The following is a 25,672-nucleotide window of genomic DNA, read 5'->3' on the forward strand; positions in this document are numbered from 1 at the left end:
TAGTTTTTGTATTTCATTCTGTTTATTTTACTTACAGCATAAAAATAGATGTTATAATAAACAATCATGACAGTAAAAGTATAATTCAAATAATTATGTAGAAAAAAATAATACAAAAGAGCAAGAAAAAAGAAGCCTAGTAAAATTTAACTAACATTTTTTTCCCTAGAATACAAAGTGAAAATGTAAATAAAAAGTTTTTAAAAAAATAACTTATGGTATTGCAAATTAAATCCCAAAAAATCCTGAAATTACAGGCACAAGTACTAATAACTAAAGTTCTAAATAAACTTCAGTGCAAATCCAAATAAAATCCTATGCTAAAGGTGTTAATGTGCCTGTGGTGGCCAATGTCATGTTGATGTACCAGCAGTTCTTTGTTCGGATCACAATAATACAATCCAAGAATTAAATCCTTGTTTTGAAATTTCAACATAAATTTCTCTCTATGTCAAACAATGTTATTTTTGAAAAGCACTTTGTATTTCCACATCATAATCACTTGAATTAAATAATCAGACTAAATAAAATTCCAGCCCAAATGAATTTCTGGACACAATAATAATTCAATTGATTTTGCTAAGCTCTTAAAGCATGAATGAATAATTTTTCCAGCAACAAGATTACTTGACATCGGGTCCCAATTAGCATTTTATATATATAAAAAAATATTACCTACATGTAATTGTTATGTATATTTGAGTTAATTTATATTTGATTTAATTTAATTGTTTGTAAGTTTTAAAATCTTTTTATTTCTATTTCATTACATGTTAAGTAATGTAATTTTGTTTACTGAAATTTTATACTTTCCAGAAATTATTTTGACCCGATTGTTTTGTCGGAAACACCAAACTTTGTATCTAAAAGCTGACCTAGTTCCTGGCCTGGATTGAGAATCAAGTAAACAACTTTTTAAAATTTATTTTCATTGTGAGATACATAGAGTTAGATCGAGGCTGTACTGGAATATGTGACACTTCGACATGTAAATAGCTTCTAAACAGTTCTGGAAGATGATCACATGACCCTCATATGGGTATCTACTTTGCGTCTTACTTGACTATAACCTTTGTCTATAGAGAATTTAGCCAGTTGGGCCTTTACACTTGAAAGTGTTTGTGACCAGTTTGTTGTTACATTTTAATTTTTATTCAAATTATTTGGATTCTAAAATATTAATTCTTTTTCCCAGAAATATTTGAGTGTTCATAAAAAATTCTTGGACAAAGACACTTCTTGAAATTTTATTTGGAAATTCAAATACCAGAATATTGTTTGTGAATCAACAAAGAACTGTAGACACAACAGCATAATACTAGCTACAGTATACATCATTGCCTTCCATTTTGGAATTTTCATTGGGACTCAAACTTGATTAGAATATTTCACTACTAGGACTTCTAAAATTTAAATCGTGGATTATTCTTGGATTTTTTTCAGGATCTGATTTCTTAAAAACCGTAAGTTCTTATTGTTTTCTTGTTTTATATTGCTTTTCCAGGGAAATAAATTATTTGTTAAATTTTTCAAAGCTTGTTTTCACTCTTTCTTTGTTAGTGTTTATTAGAGCCTAAACATGTTACACTAATGGAAAATAACCTTCTAGAAATTTCTTATCACATTAACCTTTGGCGACGAGATAACGTGGCAGGAGGTATTAGCCTATTTCCAAGCTCTGTAGTGTCAAAGTCATGCAAGATACACTAAAGTGGGTGGTAATATAGAAAGGTAGACAGATGTAGCTCTACAACATAGCTTCCAACCTTCCTGGCTCACAAGTAGTAAATCTGGACATGAATTAGTGAAAAATACTAGGACAATAACTCCATCCACTCTGATTGTCAATACTACACTATATCAAGATCACAATATAAAACTAAAACACTATATATATGCAGAAATATATCTGCATGTCTATTTATTATGGCATTCATAAACTTCATTTGTTCTTGTGGTTATTTATCAAGACATGATACTGTGGCAGACTTGAACTTCCTCAACTGCTTGATCATAAATTTGTTTTCTAAACAGTTCAGACTTCTTGCCTGCTGGTTGATCTTGGTGAATAAAATTGCTGACAAATATTCTGCAGCTAAGAAGGCATTAAAGTCTGTCTTATTTTTCCTCACTAGAGAAAATACTCTTTCGCTGTCACTGTTGCTGTGAGGAATGCACAGGAGCTGCAGCACTTTTGGTTCTTCAACAGGAAAATTTAGAAGCGATTTTCAAGTCAGGAACATTTGTCTGAACAAATGTTTAGCATGGTCTCCAGCTGATAAAGGTAGATTGTGTTCACCAAGAAAACTCACAAATAATGCTTCAATTTGGTAGCTTGCAGGTCTTCCGCCAATGGTTTAAAATATTCCAGAGCTGAAATCTGCGAATTCTTAATTTTCCCAACTTCTACATGTTTTTTGCAACTGATGTGCTTCCTCACATCATCTCTGCCACCATGCCCAATACTAAAATTTGTGGCACACTGTGCAAAAAGCATGATGAATATCAATGTTTAATGGCAGAATGCACGGCCAATTTTTGATATATTCCAAATTAAACTTCACCTTTTGAGCAATACATTTCTTTTTCCTTGGTAGTGAAGACATTTTCAAGATCTTACATGCGATGCCGAACGGTTACTCAAATCAGTGTTGGTGATGCATGCGTTGAGCAAAATTCCAGTTGGACCCGTTTCTCTCAAAAGCATTTGTAAAACTACTCTTATACATATAGATTAAAATAGGCTAAAATGCTTGCTACCGGGCCAATGTACTAATCGGCTGAAGCTCTACTAATATCGTGACCAGCAGTACCCGACCATTTTGGCAAATGCCAATATCATGACTAGTGCTTAACGGGAAATCAGTTTATTAAAGATTTAAAATAACTGAGAACTGGAAAATTAGTGAATTTTTGGTTTGCAGCATGAATTCGTGAATTGCTGAAAAAGTTGTGAAATTCATGCCAAATTCATGAGGGTTGGCAGCTATGCTACAATGATACCATATTATCTGGAAGTTCTAGTTGCACTACAAAATACTCAGGGAAAAACCTCATTTTTTGTTCCCAATTTGTTTTCCACCCAAAATTCGCCCATGGTTTGAGTCCAATTTTGTGTCCAGATTTTAGACTTTTTGGTCTCGTATCTAGGGCAGACCAGTATGAACTGCAAACAGACAGATGAACCTTTACAAAAAGTAGGATAAGATGGGCATTTGGAATCAAGAGTAGTCTTGATACGAAAATAATGGGTCCATTAAGCAAAACAAAAAAGAAAAAAAAAAGAAAAAAAGCACACCAACTTTTACCCTTCTGCTCATGCGCAAGCAAAATAGTCAATGAAAATGATGTTTCTAACACAACTAGGCATTAGGTTATTGAAAAATCACCTGGAAGTTGATGTCTTAAAATGTATTCAAAAATAGCTTCAAAATGTGTTTCCTATTCGAATTTCAGGCGAAAATGACAAAAACCTCCAGGGGTTAATGTGTTAATGTTTACAAATAAAATCTTAGCTATAATTAGGTCTGTTACTAAAATTATAATATAGGATATGGAATATATCAGGCAGGCCAGGCACATTTATAGGAGAATTCCAATAACCTAGATCCAGACCCAAAAAGTGTTTACTTCAATAATAATGATCCTAATATTTACCCTATACACATAGAGAATATTTACATATGTATTAGTTGTTACAGAATAAAAAAATCAGTAATTCTGGTCAGGTAGAAAATGAACTTGATTTTGTATGTGTAATGTTGGACAAGGTCAAGTCCAACATACAATGTTACATTACACAAACATATGATGAAATAATTTTAAAAAATAAAAAAAACCAAACAAACACAAACAATGCAAATTAAACATACATAACATTGAAAATATGGTCCCTGAACAGAAATTTCTGGTTAGTGGCAAGTAATGGAATTACTGTTGCAGGTTCAGACATCTGTATGAAATGTAATGGCTGCAATGTGACTTGTTCATAAAATAGTTATTCAAATGTATAAATGATATTATTTTAACAAAATTATCACTAACCTTTGAGTTTGATTTTTTAAAATACAAATTATGACCTTTAACACTGCTGTTTTTGTCAGCTGTTGGCGAGAAATGGAAGAAAAGAACCTGACTAAACTCATGATATTTATGTAATGTCATTCATCTGGAGATGAATTCATGATAGGACATCATTCATTTGGAGACAAATTCATGATATGATGTCATTCATCTGGAGACAAATTCATGGTAAGACATTCACCTGGAGACAAATTCATGATATGATGTCACTGATCTGGAGAAAAATTCATGATAAGACATTCATCTGGAGGCAAATTTATGTCATTGATCTGGAGAAAAATTCATGATATGTCATTCATCTGGAGACAAATTCATGATACAATGTCACTGATCTGGAGAAAAATTCATGATAAGACATTCATCTGGAGACAAATTTATGTCATTGATCTGGAGAAAAATTCATGATATGTCATTCATCTGGAGACAAATTCATGATATGATGTCATTCATCTGGAGACAAATTCATGCTAAGACATTCATCTGGAGACAAATTCATGATATGCCATCATTCATCTGGAGACAAATTCATGATATGTCATTCATCTGGAGACAAATTCATGATATGATGTCATTCATCTGGAGACAAATTCATGATATAATGTAATTCATCTGGAGACAAATTCATGATATGATGTCATTCATCTGGAGACAAATTCATGATATGATGTCATTCATCTGGAGACAAATTCATGATATGTCATTCATCTGGAGACAAATTCATGATATGATGTCATTCATCTGGAGACAAATTCATGATATGATGTCATTCATCTGGAGACAAATTCATGATATGATGTCATTGATCTGGAGACTAATTCATGATATAATATCATTGATCTGGAGAAAAATTCATGATAAGACATTCATCTGAAGACAAATTCCTGCATCCTCCAACTGCCTATTTAGTGTCACAAGATAATTAGAGCAATTGAAGTGCTCGAACTACCAACCAGTCCATCATGATTTAATTCAAAATGTGATAGTGTACATTCTATAGAATACATGTAGTACTCAATCTACCAGAACTCTGAAAGTCTAAGCTATACAATTTTTGGCTACAGATATATTGGATAATGTTGTGTCAGAAATTATCTCAATCTAACTGATCCAACACACTACACACTGGAAACATTTACAAGCCCACACTGGAATTTAAATGGTACTGGATCACAGACCTCTGCTACATGTAATTTCAAGCCCCCAGATGACCTTCATCAACACCATGCATTTAAGACTGGGTTTTATCAATACCTACTCTGTTATGGGTTAGATCATTACCAAGATTCCACTGAAAGGTTAAAGCACCATGTCACAAAGACAATTTAAAAAAAAAATATGATGTATCAATTAAGCCAACAATGCAATACTTGCCCAACAAGTCTGGTGTACACTTTCCAATGCAATTAAGCTGTTCAGAACAAGGGGACAAAGATGGCCCTTATGTGTCTCACCAGATTCAAACCAGAAAGGGTGTAGTTTGATTACTAAAAATAGATATTATATGTATTTTGTTGCAGGGCACTTTATTCATATTGTTTTAGCATTAAATCACCTCCTTTGTGTTTCTGTACCATAAAGCACTGAATGAACCTGTCTTGTCCTTTTAGGAGTCATACTGACTTGAATGGGTATATATTCTAATCTACAATTGGATAAGCCCTTGGTGGCTAAGGTGGATAGTTTTGGGGCAAGGCAATTTAATCTAAATGCTTCAACATCAAATAACCTGTTTGTATTGATGTGCCATAAAACACCAAATCAAAACTATAATACTGCAAGCTGATGCCCATGTTGAAATAAATGCTGCACACTGATATCTAATGTCTCCATATTTGATCATGTGCAGAAAATATTTCATAATTCTGATAAGTGGTGTCATTTGTGATAACGCCTGAGAAAATTAATACCTTGTATGTCAGTAGTATCTCAACCCTAACAGCTATGTACATTCAGTTTTCTTCCTCTGCATACAAGCCTATTAATACCTGTAATAGTCTTCAGGCAATGTAACAGGTGCTTATCGTAGATTGAAGACAAAGGAGTGTGTATGTATATTGTTCAGATGACACTTGTGTGATGCTGATGTATTAAACAATACTAATTTTAAAAAACTGTATCAAATTAATGTCACCGTAGTACATCCTCATAATATTTTTACTTCACTTGTGTAGACCACCTGCCCCTCCACTTTGACCATGACATACTGTCCCATATATTAACAGGTACCTTTCTTGTTGCAAATACCATCCATGAAGTTTGGTCATAGTTTGCAGTATATGACTGAATATTATGTAGAACTATTTTTCTCTTTCGAGTCAGACCTTGGCTTTAATTTAAAAAAAACTCAAAATCAACTGGTTGTCTTCTTTGTCTCAAATGCAAGCAATCTACAAAGTTTAGTCCAGGCATGTGGCACAGAGTTCAGCTATTTCCTTTGTCCAGTACTCTGACCATGACTCTTGACCTTTTAAGCCTAAAATGAGTGTAATTTCTTGTCTTAAATGTAAACTATCTCTAAGCTGTCTTTCACTAATTTAATTGGACTGACTTGCTGGATTAAAATCAAAGCACAAGTCATTTGTCAGGGTCTGGTTAACACAAAAAAATTGTTTAAAACAATGTTAATTTTTTGTTTTTTCTTCTTTTTGGCCAATAATTTTGTTGCTTTGCCCAGTATCCAGTTAATCTTTAACAGAACATGCACACATAAATAGAGAAGAGTTGGATGGCCGCTATCGCTTAACTGGCTTGAAGCAGCTGTTCCGTTTTTTAGTGCCGTTTTCATGCTATTTGTGCTTTATTTGTGCTTGTTGCCTATTTTCATCTACATTATTGTGTTCATTATGTACTGGCTCTTAAATTCATGTGTTTCTTCATCTCCTTGTTTTGGAAATCAGAACAATTAGACTTTTTCTCAGCTGTCTTGCTCCACTGTTTTTTTAACAAACCGCCATCACGTGATAGTCGCCAGTCAACCTGTTTATGCTACAATGGACCCTCATCAATTGCTTTAAATGATCACTCCTTGGCTCTCCATAGTACATTGTGCTCTAGACTAAACAAACTGGGACTACATTCATCATTACATATGGGGGCGCTCACCAGTTAATACGTACTTTTGAGAGAGTGACGTATGTAAGGTAAAGTAGTTCACATTTAAAACGTGCACAATGGAGAGAATGTTGGCATACCTCTATGCTACATTAATGTAATGTGGATATTTCTTTGGATATTGTACTTTTGGAAATTTTACATGATTTAAGCACACTGCTAACCAAAATGACTGCTCCCTTGTGTTAAAAAAATCAGCCTGAATTAGTCTAAAGTACACTATACATAGCAGCTATTAAAATAGGGAAAATTAATTTTGCCAGACTAGACAATACCAGCTTCTGAATGTGCAATGAATGAATTACCAAATATATAAAATGTAAAAAAAATTATTGGCTCTTTTTTATATAATTTACCTCTGATGTTCAGGAAGTGAAAATGACCAAGTAGAGCTAGCACTTTTTTGAAAGGTGCACATCTTAAGTAAGGCCAAGTTGTATACTCTATAACGCATAGTACACCCATCAATCATACACCAAAATAAAGGGAATTAAAGGTTCTTGAATTATACCTAATATTTACAAGGTCTATTTTAAATAGCCAGTATAACCAGCGAGGAAAGCCAGGGAAATTTTTTTTCTTTAAAATCCTAACCCTATGCAAAATATGAAACTGTAGAGCGCCACCTAAATGTAAACAGAAGCGTGAAAAAAAATCATTGTTTCAAAGCTGGCCAGCGTAGAACAGGAAGAATAATTCCAGTTATCTCCCTTATTTCAGCTCAACAATTTAAAAAAAATTAGACTGTTAATTTAGATAACATAATTCAAATCCCTATTAATTTGTCAATCTTTGTGTCAACTATCCAAGAGATACCTATGCGTATTGCATTATTCAATGCCCATTCATTAGGACCACCGGAAAAGACCACACAAATAGTTAATTTTATCAACGATCAGAATATTCACTTCTTTTTCCTGACAGAAACATGGCTAAAAACATCAGGCGATGAGCCCAAGTGTGCAGATCTAACACCCACTGGTTACTCCATCAAGTCGTTCCCCCGTAATTCTCGCGGAGGTGGAATTGCTGTCATCACAAAGAACTCCATGATAAAACGTTTTAACCACACCACAACATTCAATTTCGACCACACATCATTTGAACTAGTCCAAACCACACTCACACTGGAGCAAAGGTCAGTTCATTTTTTCTGCCTATACCGCCCTCCTCCTAGCAGAAAAAACAAGCTGGCTGACTCTCTCTTTTTGGAGCAGTTTCCGAATCTCCCGGAGTAAGGAAATTCGATAGGTGGCAACCTGATTATTCTTGGAGATTTCAACTTTCACTTTGACTGTCCCAGAAACCCAAATACATAAAAACTACTAGATTCCATTAATGTTTTCAATCTCAAACAGTCAGTTAACCAACCCACCCATAAACATGGTCACATTTTAGACTGATTCTGCATAGACCTGATGATAACATTCTACGGTCCTCCCAGGTATCAGATGACCTTGCATCAGATCACCTCTCCCTAACCCTCCACCTTTATCTGCTACTAACAGAAACCTCCGTATGATAAATAGAACCAAATTAATGCACAGCATCCAAGCTAACCTAAAAACTTGCTTACTCCTACCGCTGAACAACTTGATAACTGTCTGCGTTCATTGCTTGACAAACATGCCCCAGCTACCAACTGCTGAGTATCAATTCAAAAGTGTTCTCCATGTTACAGCAGTGTTAGAGACCAGCTTCGCACTGCTAAAAGAGACCGCCATAAAGCTGAGAGGCTTTGGCTTTCCACCAGACTCACTATCCATAAGCAAATCTATAAAGCTGCTAAGAAGAATGTCACAAATATAGTCCATGCAGCGAAATCAGCCCACTATACTACTAAAATCATGGAAAGTTCCAGCTGCAAAGAGCTCATCAAGATTACTAACAAGCTAATGTCAAGGAACAAATCTACACCACTTCCAACTCTCCAGTCGACCTTCCGGACATGTTTGCAAATTTCTTCCGTGACAAAGTACAAACCATTAGAGGTAAGCTTGACACCACAATTTAAATTGACTTGTCGTCACCATACAGATGGGATACAGAATTTGAGCGGCAACCATTAGCAGCATTTGAACCTGTCTCTATGGATTTCATACGTACAATCCTGATGAAGAGTGCACCAAAGTCATGTGAACTTGATCCAATTCCAACATTACTGCTGCTTGAGTGTTTAGATCCAGTATTACCTTCACTAACTGTTATTAATACCTCTCTCTCATCCAGGGAATTCCCATCATTTTTCAAAACTGCTATTGTAAAGCCTCTGCTGAAGAAACCATAACGATTTAAAAAACTACCACCCAGTTTCTAATCTCCCAGTCATATAAAAAAAATCTTAAAAAAGGTTTTTCTATCCCAGCTTGTATCTCATCTGAATTCAAACAGTCTTTTTAGCAATGTACAATCTGCATATCGCCCTTGCCACAGTACTGAAACTACTCTTCTAAAAGTAGTAAATGACATTCTCTCTGCGTTGGATAGCAGAAGGATTACAGTCCCCACCCTCCTTGATTTGTCTGAAGCATTTGACACAATAGACCATGATATATTACTTAACTGTCTCCAGCACGTATTTGGCATTCATGATACAGCCTTACTGTGGTTCAAGTCCTTCTTGGTCAACAGGACACAAATTATGTCTGCAAATGGAATACACTCCAGCCCAGTTAATCTATGTTGTGGTGTTCCACAGGGGTCTGTTGTTGAACCTATTCTCTTCATTCTATACACTCAGCCACTCTCAAGTGTCAATAGATCATCATCCAGTGTCTCACCAATTGTACGCTGATGACACCCAAATATACAAATCTAGCCACCCAACTGTAGTTGATGCTACCATCCAAGGTGTAGAGAGGTGCGTTTCTGATGTGAAATCATTGATGACATGTAACAAGCTGCAGATGAATGATGATAAAACTGAGGCCATTCTGATTACAACACAAAGACTTTCTCATTCACATCCTTTACCTCAAACAAAAAATATCAGCAACACCAACATTAAATTCACACAATCAGTATGAAACCTAGGTGTTACTCTGGACGGTACTCTCACATTGCACCAACATGTCATGAACATATGCAAGGCTGCATATCTTGAGCTGAGACACATTAGCTCCATTCGCAAATATCTTTTAGCTGATGCCACTAAAACACTTGTGTGTTCATTAGTACTTCCAAGACTGGACTATTGTAACTCAATTCTGTCTGGTTCATCTCAATATCTACTTCAGAAACTTGAAAATGTTGAAAACACAGCTGCTTGGATCATATTTAGAGAACCACAATCTGAGCACACCTCCCCACAGTTCTGTACCCTACGCTGACTATCCATTTGATCCAGAATCAAACACAAAATTTGTTCTCTGTGCTACGTTTCACTGTCGAACTACAGTCCAACATACCTATCCGACCTCACCCATGTGTACACACCAGCAAGATATGCTCCTCTTCTGACAATCGTATACTTATTATTCCCACTACAGAACGAAGTCATATGGCCAACATTCTTTTGCACACCAGGGCCCAGCAATGTGTAATGAATTGCCCAATGAACTTAGACACAAAGACACAGTGATCCCATTCAAAAGTGCTCTTAAAACTCACTTATTTCAACTGCAAGAACAAACTTTAAGACCTAATAATGTTTCCATGTGCATGTGTGTGTGTGTGAGAGACAGAGCATATAAAGCATAAAGAATTTTGATAAAATTGTGCACCATGTTTAATTCATTTAAAACATGATTACTAATATTTTTGTCATTATGTCCCTATGTTACCAATAATCAATCAGTGGAAATTCATGACTGATCCAGAGTGCAGTATTCTACTGTTGAAAAAAGTCTTTATGTATGCATATTAATGCACCACGGGTTGATCACAATTTCATATACACTAACATTACTGGTATATCAAATTGCATTATAACAACACTATGAAAGCCCGTATGTACACATGTACGTACGTATGTATACATGTGAGAGAGGGGGAGAGACCGAAAGAATAGACAATATAGTTACATAGCTGTATTGCACTTTAGGGAAGGATCCATTTTCAACATCAAGAAATTATAAAACCTACCATAAAACACCACTGTCTTCAAAACAATTTTACCAGTATATATGGCCTAAGTTTTAACAATGGAAAGACAGTGACATTCGAACAGAAATACATGCAGATGGTGAAGTTTATCATACAGCAATAAATTATACTTTATTGAAGAGGTACTTGTATTACAATATACCTGTGCACAGAACATTCAAGAAGGGAATGACAATATACCTGTGCACAGAACATTCAAGAAGGGAATGACAATATACCTGTGCACAGAACATTCAAGAAAGGGAATGATAATTCACTGTGCACTACTTTTCAAATTAAACATTTCAAAACTGCAGTCTGCAGACAGTACAAAATAAGAAAAATAACAAATATTAGATCTTGTAAGGATGTGCACAAATAAGTCATCTTGGACAGACGTGCTTGGTGGCTAGATACGATAAAGCAATTGGTGGTCTGATCCAACAGTGAAATGAATAGCAGCTACAGCTGTTAAGTGACAGGAAATTGTCCTGAAGCCACTGTAATTTTATATCCTTTGTCTGTTATCCAGCATGCACACAAATTACAAGATATAAGCCATCTGGCAAGCATATACTTTAAATGTGCTACACAATGTAAGATGTAACCCGATTACAAATATCTAAAAGGTATCAACCATCTACTGCCATGAGCTCTAACGTTCATTTAAATTGTTCACAAATGATTTTGTTGCATTAATTTATACTTAGGGATTCATCTTCATTCATGACTGAGGGCAGAGCTTTTGCCTACCTGACTTTTGTCACACTTTTAAAGATATTTACTAAAACGAGTGTTTAATGCCTAATCTTCTTTACCAGCTAAGGCTGTTCAAAAATTTATTGACAATTTGGTGGAATTTTTCATTGGAAATTTGGGAATTTCAGAACAATCAATTGTGTCGCAGGTCCAGTGATATTTGTATACAAAAACTAATTTGGTAAATAATTATTCATTCCAGCTTCATATTACCCTTTGGGAATCTATGATCTGAGTTTGTAGTTGTATTCAGATATAATTCAAGACAAATTATTTATTTAAATTATCACTGGAATTACAAAGTGCTCATTGAGATTTGGATTAACAAATTACTTTTGGGATTATTGTGAAGACTTTCAAGACTAAGACTATTGCTACATCAGTACATTCCTGATTCCATACATAAGAACATTCAAGGCTATTGGAATTCACTCAGAACATTCAATTATTTTGGACTTGTGATTGGAAATTTAAGATTATTTGGGATCTAATTCTAAAGTGTCTTTAAAATGTTCCCTTTGTAATTTAGAGAAATAAATTAATTGTCAATTTTACTTAAATTGCTGGTTTATGTAGTTTAAAAGTTGTAACACTTTGATCTTTAAAAATAAAATATATAAAAATTAAAATTAAACTAAAATATAATAATAATAATAATAATAATAATAATAATAATAATCAGAAAGTGTTCATTGGCAGAAGCCAACCCAATAAATCTCTCCTCCTCCCCCACCCCAACCCAGCACACAACCCCAAAAATCTCCCTTGGGGCTCTCTATTATCCAGATGTATTTACATGTAAAATTTCAAAGATGTTAACACATTATAAACCCTAGTGACGACTTTACGGGGCAGGAGGTAGTAGCTACTGCCGAGCTATGTAGTGTCATGGTCATGCAAGATACAGTAAAGTGGGTGGTATTATAGAAAGGTAGACAGATGTAACTCCACAATGATACCAAATAATCTGGAATATCTAGTTGCACTACAAAATACAGATTAAAAAACCTCATTTTTTGGACCTGACTTTTTTCTACCCAAAATTTGCCCATGGTGAGAATCATTTTGTGTCCGGATTTTAGACTTTTTGGTCTCAGATCTAAGGCAAACCGGTATGAACTGCAAACAGACACTCAGATGAGCCTTTGCAAAAAGTAGGATAAGATGGGCATTTGGAATAAAGAGTGGTCTTCATACAAAAAAATTGGCTCTGTTTAGCAAAAAAAAAACGAAAAAAAGAACTCCAACTTTTACCCTTCTGTCATGCGCGAGTCAAACAGCCAATGAAAAAACGATGTTTCTAATACAACTAGGCAGTATGTTATTGAAAGATGACAGGGGATTTGGCGTTTTTGAGTCTATTTAGAAATAGCTTTCAAAATGTGTTTCCTACTCGATTTTCTGCCGAAAATGACAAAAAGCTCCAGAGGTTAATGTGTTAAGGACTTCCAAATGACAAAACTGAGACTATAAATGCACTTAAAACTTTGAACCAAAATATCTAAAACATAATTATAATACAAAAAGGTAACTGCATGAGAATTCATTAAATGACCTGATGTGACATATTCAAATTAATTCTAGGACTGGAGATTATTGAATATTGAATATTGATCATATCTGTATGTTTCCCAGTATAGTCACACATAGTCATTCATGTCAAATATGTACAAATGAGTGTGCGACAATACATGGTTATGTGCATGGTCTTCTATTTTTTTTTATTACAAAAACTGAGGACCACATGGTAGATGGGTCAGCCATGACCAAATGTGTTATCCTCGTTAAAGATAGTTTATTATTATTATTATCATTATTATTATTATTATTATTATGATGACAATGTTCACTATTTTATAGCATGTGGAGTAAGGTTTACACATACTAAGAAGATTTGCTGGTAAGGGTGTGGAAAATCTCCAAAAGCTGCCACTTGTCCCTGGACAGTAAACTGTCTAAATTCACTTTTTCAGAGACAATTGCTCCCAATTACTTTGTCAACTCTCAATTGGTATGAAGACATTTGTTCTTGTGTGTTTTCAGCTGTCTTGTCTGGCTCAAGTTTTATGTTTATGAGGAGCAACTGTGAAGTTTGCAGTTGAACTATTTATGTTCTTGATGATAAATTCATCCAAATATGGCATGCTTCAAATCCAGTAATACACATCCAGGCAAATCAATAATTTTATTCTGCACATTAAATGCAACTGCTGTCATGAATCACAGCTCTCTGTGGTAGAGTATTATGTCAAGTGTCCATGGATAACTGAATGCAATATTTACTTCTCCATGAAACGTATCTGGAATTGGATTTCCCTGACAAGAAATTTTGTTAAATGGCACTAAGATGGTTGAATTCATTTGTTCAATGGCAGGCTGCCTTCAGGTATTGATTCTGCATACTGCCTCAAGTTGTTTGACCTGTATAATCTCTGATTGTTTCACCTGTATAATCTCAGACTGTTGCACATTTATAATCTCTGGCTCTGAATTCAACATGGCCAGAAACCATGTTTTAGAAGTTTCCTTTCAACCTGTTTGTTTTTTATAATAATTTTCTTTTTTTAACGATACCATAGAATTTCATTCAAAAAGAGGATTAATTTTAAAAATTAATTATTAATTTTGACAACAAGCAGACTTACTAACTACTAAATATGTAGCACTGAATAAACAGGCATTTATGAGCAAATTTTAAGATAAATTTTGATCTGACCAGGACTTACATGTTACTTCTAGTTTATTTTCTGTTGTTCAATAGGGGCTATGTTTTATTTTAATGGTCTTGTATGTGCTGACACACCTCCCCATACACATGGTACTGGGGATTGAGGTAATGTCGATGGTACAGATCCTAAGGTAAAATCCTCCAATTACAACTTTTTCAAAAGTCAAGAAGATAAGCTTTCCCACCTTCTGTAATAATAATAATAATAACAATAATAATAATAATAAAAATAATGATGATGTTTTTATTTAAAGAGGGTAACTCAATTAGTTAAATACAACAAATCTCCCTTGAAGCCTTCTAATAAAAAGTATACATATATCTTCATGCAAATGTGTCTCTCTCATGAAAATCACAATTAACTTAAGCACATTTACAAATACATACTAAAATACATCATGAAAGTAGGTTGATTTACTTCATATATATAAATTTTTGTTTCATCACTCCAATAACTATGTCCTAAAAATGATTTTGAGCAAGATAGTCATGTAAATATAGCAGTCAATGGTCACATCTGCTTAGATGTATCTTTAGGCTATTCTCCAAAACTGTGGCATGCAGTCAAGTTTATATCAGTATTATACTTTTTCATAAAACAATATTAACTACAACAGTACAGATCTTCATACACTGAATATATATATATATATATATATATATATATATATATATATATATATATATATATATATATATATATATACACACACACACACAACATTTTTACATACTTTTGAAATTATGCTAATACTGAAGATGCAAAACATGCAAGTCGGAAATTTGAAGAGTAACACTAATAAATCCAGGACTCAAACTTGAATTTATATTTTCTAGTTTGTTAATGTGTATGTTGGAACTAAAATTACGCATCCATTTAAAAAAAATTAAAGGATTTAACCGAATCAGCAGACTGAATGTCAACAGGAAGCGAGTTCCCATTTTTAGACCCCTGAAAACTGCAGACTTCATTTCCACTGAATTGTTCAATGCAGATTTTGGTACTTCTAAATTGTTGTTAGAATCTGATCTTAGATTATTGGGAGAAAACATTTTGTAAAATAACTTAGTCATGTACTCTGGAACATCACCTGTGATACAGGTAAAAACCAATCTGCTTTCGGAAATATTTCTCATGTGTTTTGAGGCTGTGTTTAAACAGCTGGAAACACATAACAACCAAACAAATGCTGAGGACAATTATGGGCTTCTGTCCAATGCCAGACTTGTTTATGGTCCATTTCTTTGGTTTACTTTTATTTTACAAACTGAATCTGTTTTCAGGCTTGAGATTAACAACTGTACCATATTTTAGTGACTCTTGCTAGACAGAAGCATAACAAGTGGTTGTTGTTGTTGTGGGGTTTAATGCCATTTTTCAGCACACGATAGGCTATACCTGGCGGCCAGTATTAAAATAATGGTGGAGGAAGAACCACGAGAAGCTATTAGCAAGCTTTCTCACATCATCAGGGTGAAAATTTCTTGTATATCAATGGCTACGACAAACCTTATCGAAAGAATAGGAAAACAGGTGGCGGTGGGCTCCTTGTGTATGTTAGAACCGATACTATTTGTAGAAATACAGGAAATAGAATCCATCTGGCTACAGATCACTCCAGAAAAAGCTAAGCCCTATTTAGTAGGTTTTGTGTACAGACCTCCATCATCACATACTGATTGGTGTGAATATTTTGAACTTCAAGGAGATAAAATTTCAAAATAAGATAAAGAATTTTACATTCAAGGCGATATAAATAGAGACCTTCTCAATGATCAAATAAAAGTGAATTGGATGAATTTTATTGCTTCATTAGGTATGGAGCAACTGGTAAATGAACCCACCAGAGTAACATCTACCTCTAAAACACTTATAGATCATATTTATACCAATACAAAAGAAAATGTTTTGGAAGCAATGGTTCTAAAGATTGGTGTAAGTGACCACTTTGCAATTTTTCTAACACGTAAAGTCAATGGCAAATCAACAAAAAATAATATCCATAAATCCATTACTTATAGATCCTTTCAAAACTTTGATACTGTTAAATTCCTAGAAGATGTGAAACAGATTCCATGGAATACAGTCCAAATCTTTGAAGATATTGATGATGTTTTAGATACTTGGACAGATCTGTTCATCAGTATAGTGAACAAGCATGCCCCTTTAAAAACACACAGGATAAAGAAAGACCACCAGCCAGGCTAGATCTCCCCAGAAATTTTAGAAGCAATAAAGCAAACAGACCAACTAAAATAAGTAGGAAATCAAACTGAATATAGAGTTTGAAGGAATAAAGTTAATAAAATGATACATCAAGCCAAACAAGTGCACTATAAAAAAGTGCTTGATGAAAACCAAAATAATCCCAAAGCTATCTAGAAAGTGTTTATAGGGTTTGGTGCAGGCAAATGTAAGAGCAAAGCTGAAATTTTATCCCTCAATCATGAGGGCATTTACACCGATATTTAAAAAGTGATAATCCAGGTGACACCTCAAACATTTTTAACAATTTTTTTGTTCAAATTGCTGAAAAACTTAAAGAACCCAGAACTTCATCTGATCATATGGAACTCAAACATTTCTGTGCTAAAAAACTACCAAACAATATAAAGTCTGAAATTCCTGAAATGAGTCCCGAATTTGTGTTGAAATATATTTAAAAAAATGAATGATTGTAAAGCTACAGGACTTGATATGATTGGACCAAGGCTACTAAAGGTAGCTGCACCTGCAATTGTATAGAGTATAGCTTTCATTTTGTAATGAAAGTATTAGGTCTAATAAATTTCCACAAACATGGAAAACTGCCAAGGTTATACCATTGCATAAAGCAGGAACAAAAGATGATGTAAATAACTACAGACCCATCTCTATCCTTCCTTGTCTCTCCAAATTACTAGAAAAACATGTACAAGATTCTTTTCTCAACTATTTAAACACTTATGTTCTTATTCATGATAATCAGTCTGGCTTTCGCCAGAATCACTCCTGTGAAACTGCACTTGTATCTTTGATTGATAAATGGCTGAAAGCAGGCAATATTATGGTTGATTTTCGTAAAGCTTTTGATCTTGTAGACCACGAAATTTTGCTTGAAAAACTAAAAATCTATCAATGCAGTGAAAACTTCCTAAACTGGTTTACTTCTTACTTAGCCGATAGAGTGCAAAAAGTATCTTTAAATGGTCAACTTTCTGAAAGTAAAAATATTAATTGTGGAGTACCACAAGGCTCTATCCTTGGGCCTCTGTTATTCATACTATTTATCAACGATTTACCTCTTAAGATTGTAACTTCAATTTCTTCCACTGACCTTTATACAGATGATACTACACTGTCTGAGATTGGTAAAACCAAAACAGTACTTGAAAATAACTTACAAGATGCTCTCAACAGACTTCAAGTATGGTGCAAGGAAAACAGTATGATCATAAATACAGAAAAAACGAAATCCCTACTAGCTACAACACAACAAAAACAAGCAAGCTAGATAGCGACAAACTCCAGGTTCTATTTGACGATGTGAGCCGCAATATAACCTCTCAAGACAGAATTCTTGGTGTATTCATGGATAACAATCTTACTTGGTCTATTCACATCAAACATATTTCAAAATAGGTTAACTTATCTTTGGCTACTGAGGAAAATCAAAACATACATTCCTCTTCAGTATAGGGTCATCTTTTATAAAGTTATATTAAGCCATATCTGGACTACTGTAATGTAACTTGGGGTAATACCTCTAATTCAAACATAACAACACTTCTAAGACTCCAAAAAAGGGCTTGCCATTTAATTCTAGATCAAAGTATAGACAATTTTCAGGATGCAACGAATAATATAAAGGTTTTAATAATACATGAAAGAATATTTTTTAGAAAGGCCAAATTGATGTATAAAGTATCCAGAAAAGACATTCCTGTCTATCTAAGCAATATCTTTCACCAAAGAGATGCTGATGGCACTCCAAATTTAAGATCCATAAGAAGAAAAAATTACATTATACCAAGGCCAAAGAAGGAATTGTTTAAAAAAAGTTTTCAATATACTGGTCCACTGGTATGGAACAACATTCCCAGTGACATAAGGCAGGCTCCTAGCATTTCATCTTTTCACAATCAATGTCTTAAATGGATGAAATCTTTAGAAAATTTAACAGTTCTAGTACAAAAAATACTGCCTGCTTCTCTGTAATTTTACATCATTTTCATAGCTGAATTTTTCAATGCAGGATTATATTTTATGTTTTATATATGTTTATGTTTTCACGGATGCCTGTGAATGTGTTCCAGGCTTGACACTTTGAATTTTAAAATTACTTAATTATTTAGTGTCAAGCCAGACTCTTCACATCATGTTGTATATACTGTATATATTGTACATAACAGATAGAAGGCCTCAAGGTAGATTAGTTCTGTAACTAATTGAGTTACCTTCTCTAAATAAAGTCTTTATTATTATTATTATTATTATTATTATTATTATTATAACAAGTTGTAACTAAAGAGAAAACACCGATACACTTTAGTATTAAATGTTTTAATGTCTCATTTTCAGCTCTGATGTTGCTTTGGTTTCAGTGTTATTATTCAATGTATTACTAGTTTTCTTTCAAAATTTTTAATTATGAAAATGATTTTTCATTCAGAAAACTATAGCAGAGAATTTCATCCAACAACAGGATTTTATGCCACTATTTAAAAAAATTAGTTATTAACTGACAACAATCAGGCTTGCTGCATAACACTCACTAAATTAAAAGGTAAGTCCTACCATAAAGTTTTATTTTATCAACAATCAGGCTCACTACATAACACTAAATTAAAAGGCAAGTCCTACCATAACATTTTATTTTATCAACAATCAGGCTTACTACATAACACTAAATTAAAAGGTAAGTCCTACCATAAAGTTTTATTTTATCAGATTTTGATAAAAGCTATTTGAGGCTTCTTGTACTTTTTTTCTTCTGTTTCATTAGGGCTTATGTTACACATCTAACTTCATATGCATTATATGTGCAGACACACCTCCCCACTGCACACATGTTGCCAGGGACTGATGTAATGTCTATAGTGCAGACCCTGGGGCAAAGGCTTTCAACTGTAAAGGTTTAGTTAAGGTTTAGCTATATCTGAGAAATAAGCTTTCACACCTCTTTTGTTATGTGCTTTGCAACTATAGTGTTAAAACAGTTGGAAAAACATAACCACAACTGCATGGGATAATTATGGGCACCTTCTGCCAATGCCCAACATGTCAAGTTATAAAACTATCATTTGACCTTGTTTGTGGATCATGCTGAACATCTCAAATGTACATGTAGCAGTAGCATCCATTTTGTAAACCAACATCTCAAATGTACATGTAACAGAAGCGTCCTTTTTGTACCCAACATCTCTAATATACATGTAGCAGTAGCATCCATTTTGTAACCCAACATCTCCAATGTACATGTAGCAGTAGCATCCATTTTGTAACCCAACATCTCTAATGTACATGTAGCAGTAGCATCCATTTTGTAACCCAACACCTCTAATGTACATGTAGCAGTAGCATCCATTTTGTAAGCCAACATCTCAAATGTACATGTAGCAGTAGCATACGTTTTGTAACCCAACACCTCTAATATACATGTAGCAGTAGCATCTTTTTAAATCTTGTTTTAATAATAGTGTTATGTATATCTAATTTAATTATTTGTTTCTTAGTTCTTAAATTTTGTAAATTCTATTACATGCTATTGTAATGTAACCTTGTTTACTGGATTTGATATTGTCTAGAGTTCAATTCTGACCGATTCTTTTATTATTTTTGACATAGACAACTAATAGAAACATTGTATCTGATGCTGACCTAGTTCATGACCTTGTTTCAAAATCAGTGACAGTTGTAGTAAACAACCTTTTTAATTTTTTAAAAATTCTTTCTCAGAGCAAGATTCATTGAGTGGAGTCAAGATGATACCTGGAGTACGTGATATCAAGCATGTGTCTATTATTACAAACTTCTAAATTTTCTAGAAGACTGAACCACATCCAGGAATCTGTTTTGTGTCTCAAACTTGTGTATAGTTGTTGTCTTTATAGAGATTAGTCAGTCATGCCGTAACATTTGAAAAGTCCAAGTTATTTTAAGTTGTGTCCAGTTTGGGCTAATTCTTTTATTTTCTTCAAATTATTGAATTTCAAGTGATTGTTTTTCCTGGAAATACTAGTGCTCTAAACAAATTTTTGGACAAGGACATTTTTCAAAATTTATACAGAATTAAAAAACTGGAATAATATTTTCTGTTATTCAACTAGACTGTTGACACTGCAGCACTTTGCAGTTATAACAGACGTCATCGTCTTCCATTTTGGCTTTCATCAGGAAAACTCAGTTTCATGAAGGACTTTTTATTACTAGGACTTCTATTTTTTAATTCTTGGATTTTATCCATAAAACCATAAAAAAAAATTATTTTTTTTTTCACTTTATATTCTAAGGAAATAAATTATTTGTTAAATTTTACAATGCTTGTTTTCTTCACTTTTTTCCAATTACTTTTTTTGTAAAAGTCTCGACTTGCAACAATAGTCTTAAGGAGGAAAAGACAAGCAGGGTAATGAAACAGACTGGACATACAGTGGAACCCTGCAATAACTCTATAATTGGGGTAAAAAAAATTGGATCGCGTTAATATCAAGGTCACACTAATGCGGGCTTTTACAGTATTTTCCTTTTTTCTGAGAATAACTCGTTGGCATATATACGTGTATTCCTGTCTAATGTACATAACGAATAGGGTATCAATACAGTTTACTATCGTGCCATCGTGGCATGCAGTTCATCCATAATGCATATAATTCCATTGAAAAATTGCACAAAGATTTACAATATCCAATAATTTTGTCCCAGATCAATGTGTCTGAATTCAATGTATAATATACAGCATGAACAGGGTATTAACACCGTTTACTTGCCGTCTGATACTGTACCGTCAGGGCTTGCAATTAATCCATATTACACGTAATTCCATTGCAGAAATTGCATTCATATTTAAACTATTCAATAATTTTGTCACAGATCATTATGTGTCCGAATTCAATGGGAAAAATTAACAGCAAAATTAGGTTAAGAAAGACAAAGCACATGTACGGTTCATTATGTTCCAGGGTCTTTGAATGGTATCTGGACAAAATGCATACTGCTAAAATTTTCTAATATGCATTTCAATGCACATTTATTCATTGCAAATTTCCAATAATTAATGCTTGTACACCTATTCATTTGAATAACTACAGCAAGAATAATTAACAATAAACACATGCTTTCTGTGTGCATATAACTTTTACTTCAGATTTTGTGAATATCAAAAGAAACATGTGAAAACGACTATACTAATCATTGTGCAAAGAACAACTTGCATTGGTAAACCTGCTTTTCCAAAACAGTACATTTTTTAATAAAAAAAGGAAATTAATAACGAATTCATAAACTTTCAGATGTAAAACCAAAGAACTAAGTGCAGTAGGCCTGCAATGGTCACGAGTTACTTTTATAAAAATATTTTAAGCTGAACGCATGTACAATTTCATATCCTTTCAGTTTCCAGCTAATAAAGCGGATATTATTTACTGGTCAACTGATAGTGTCTAATAACACCGCCAGACCCAGCAAACATGTTGGCAGCATTTGTTTTTGATGTTTATTAAATTGTGAGAATCTTTTATCAAACACTGCATTGTCTGCTGCTTGGTTGTGTTTGCAGTTAAAGAATAAACACATGTTAGCTATTGTTTAAGCAATGATTGTATACAGAATTAATTGAAGACAATCACAAAGACTTACTAGCTTTACTCATAGATCAGTAGTAATAAGTAAGATTTCCGATTATGTTTATTTTGGCATAGCACTTCAAGATCCTGTTGAAATTGTCAAATTTCTGAAGCTACACCACAATCATATTATATTAAAATTCATACGCGAAGTCTTCCCCAAAATGAAAATAAATGTTTTACACACTATTTCTCGTACTAAAAAAAAAAATAAAATTCTGGCATGATGAAAACACACATATATGTATTCAAAATGTTAGGAACCAAACCAAGATCGTATTATATTCAAATTCACACACGATCTCTTCCCCAAATGATAATACATTTGTTATACACTATTTCACGTACTTGGAACACAAAATATTTTTTCATGTGCGAATGAATATACAAAATTTCGGGAGCCATGTCATGACTGTGTTATATCCGAAACTGCATTATCATGGGGCGTGTTATAGCGGGGTCGCATTGTACATTCATTTTATTTGCAAACATTGTACACTTTCCACAAGAAAAAATACAAATTATCTATGGTATCAGCTGACATGGAAATTTTTGCACATTTCTTACAATGGGTATTATGTTTCATTTAGACTGAAGATGCTCATACCTCCACTTTCCATGTGAATTCTTTCCATGAAAAATCCTCTTCCATCAATTTGAGAAAGAAAAAAAAAGACAATTCGGTTACAATAAACAGATGAATTAAGCAGTTCCTTTCATCTTGCTCATTAAAAACTAAACATTGCAAAAATACTTCCCCACATTCTAAGAAAATTATAAAACAAATGACTTGCCTAGAACAGTTGGCTGATGAGTCCTCTTCACCAAAGAATGCATAAGTCTCTGTCTTTACAGTGAAACCATCTGGTATTTTGTCCCATTCCTCAAACCGTGCTCCTCCACCAATGGAATATGTACCTGCCTGACACTCATCACATTTCTGTTGAGAAATGTCCAAGAATTCTCCAGGTCTGCAGGTAAAGCCTTCAATGACAAGTAAATCATACATTAGCCACAAAAAAAGAAAAACAAATTTTAAAAGGTTTTATAACAATGGTTTCAATTTAAAGCAAGAAACATGTATTAACATAGCTTTAACAATTTTTCAGTCATATCGCTAAGATGTCTGCAGTGTGGCAGTTTATAATGATGTCTAGCACAGGGGCATCATGCCACAGACATGTAGCATGATGTTCCACCCAGTCATATTATCCTGACACCAGGCCGACCAGTCCTAACACCAACCTCTTAATGCTGAGTGCCAAGCGAGGCAGCTGTTATACAGCAAAACCTGTCTTGAGAGACCACTGCTATGAGAGACCACCTGTCTCGAGAGACCAGGTTCTCCATGTACAGATTTAGAGATTATATAGTGTTATAACCTGTTATGAGAGACCACCTGTCATGAGAGACCATTATGTTTTGGCAGAAGGGGTGGTCTTTCAAGACAGGTTCCACTGTATCATTTTTGTAAGTCTCTGGTATGACTCAATGACTCAGCCAAGGATCGAACCCACGACCTCCTGCATCCAAAGTGGATGCTCTAACGACTAGACCACCGGAGCAGTTTTGTTTAACCGATTCAGCCCCGATCCCATCTGTAGGCGTGATGAGACCTTACCCTACTTCCGAGCTCTGCAGCATCAAGATCATTTAAGATACACCAACGTGGGTGGTATTTAAAAAAAGCAGACAGATATAGCTCTAAAATGATACCAAATAATCGGGAAGTTCAAATTGCACTACAAAATAGAGAGGGAAAAACCTCATTGTTTTTACCCGGTTTTTTTTCCACCCAAAATTCGCTCGAGGTCGGAATGCGATTTTGTGTCCGGATTTTAGACCTTTTGGCCCCAGATCTAAGGCATACCGGGCTTAACTGCACACAGACATGTGAATCTTTGCAAAGACTAGGATAAGGTGGGCATTTGGAATGTATTGCGGTCTCCATACGAAAATGATAGGTCCATTAAGCAAAAAAAAAAAAAAGAATCCAACTTTTACCCTTCTGCTCATGTGCAAGCAAAATAACCAATGAAAAATGATGTTTCTAATACAACTAGACATTAGTCTCATGGAAAATCTGTTGAAAGCCAATGTATTACGCTGTATTCAGAAATAGCACCCCCCCCTCCAAATATCTTTTCTACGCACATTTCAGGCAAAAACGACAAAAAAATCTGGGACCGAATGAGTTAATGTGAATAGACCAAGTAAGACTGTTATTGATGAATACACCAAGAATTTTATCAACAGAGGTCATATTAAGGCTCATATTGTCAACCAGAATCTGGAGTTAGGCGATATCTAGCCTTGATTGTTTTTCTTGTGTTGTAAATAGTATAGCTTTCATTTTTTTCCATATTTATGATCATACTATTATTTCTGTCCACCACACTTTAAGTCTGTTTAGAGCATCTTGTAAGTTATTTCCAAGTACCTTTTCACTTTACCCATCTCTGACTGTAGTATCACCTGCATACAGGTCAGTGGAAGAAATTGAAGTTCTTATCTTAAGAGGTAAATCGTTGATAAATAGAATGAATAACAGAGGTCCAAGGATGGTACTCCAACTGTTAGGTCCATAAGAAGTAAAAATTACATCATACCAAGGCCAAAGAAGGAATTGTTTAAAAAAAAATTCAATATACTGGTCCACTGTTATGTAACAGAATTCCCAGTCGCAGGCTTATAGCATTTTTTCTTTTCATAATCAATGTCTCAAATGGATGAAATCTTTAGAAAATTTAACAGTTTCCAAAAACGTAAAGCTCATGTGTTGGAATAATTACTCCAAATCCAAGGAATGCAGAATATGTGCCAGCAAGCAATTCATTTGCAGCATACCATTCCAAATCAAAATACAGGATATGTGCCAGCAAGCAATTCATTTGCAGCATACCATTCCATATCCAAAGAATGCAGAATATGTGCCAGCAAGCAATTCATTTGCAGCAAACCATTCCAAATCAACAGAATACAGGATATGTGCCAGCGAGCAATTCATTCACAGCATACCATTCCAAATCAAAAGAATGCAAAATATGTGCCAGCATGCAATTCATTTGCAGCATACCATTCCAA

At 34.1% G+C, this 25,672-nt stretch overlaps 1 protein-coding gene across 1 annotated transcript in view; it reads right to left on the reverse strand.

The window, feature by feature from the left end:
- Positions 1-25,672, reverse strand: part of LOC149788535 (endosome/lysosome-associated apoptosis and autophagy regulator family member 2-like) — a 132,374-nt gene that overhangs the window by 88,348 nt on the left and 18,354 nt on the right. The window contains exon 3 of the mRNA XM_089974550.1: positions 23,383-23,572. Coding sequence (XP_089830676.1) covers positions 23,383-23,572 — 190 coding nt within the window. The remainder of the gene's footprint in view (positions 1-23,382; positions 23,573-25,672) is intronic.

Source organism: Sinohyriopsis cumingii, chromosome 11 (assembly GCF_028554795.1).
Source record: "Sinohyriopsis cumingii isolate HCF-2022 chromosome 11, ASM2855479v2, whole genome shotgun sequence".
Classification (NCBI taxonomy): domain Eukaryota; kingdom Metazoa; phylum Mollusca; class Bivalvia; order Unionida; family Unionidae; genus Sinohyriopsis; species Sinohyriopsis cumingii.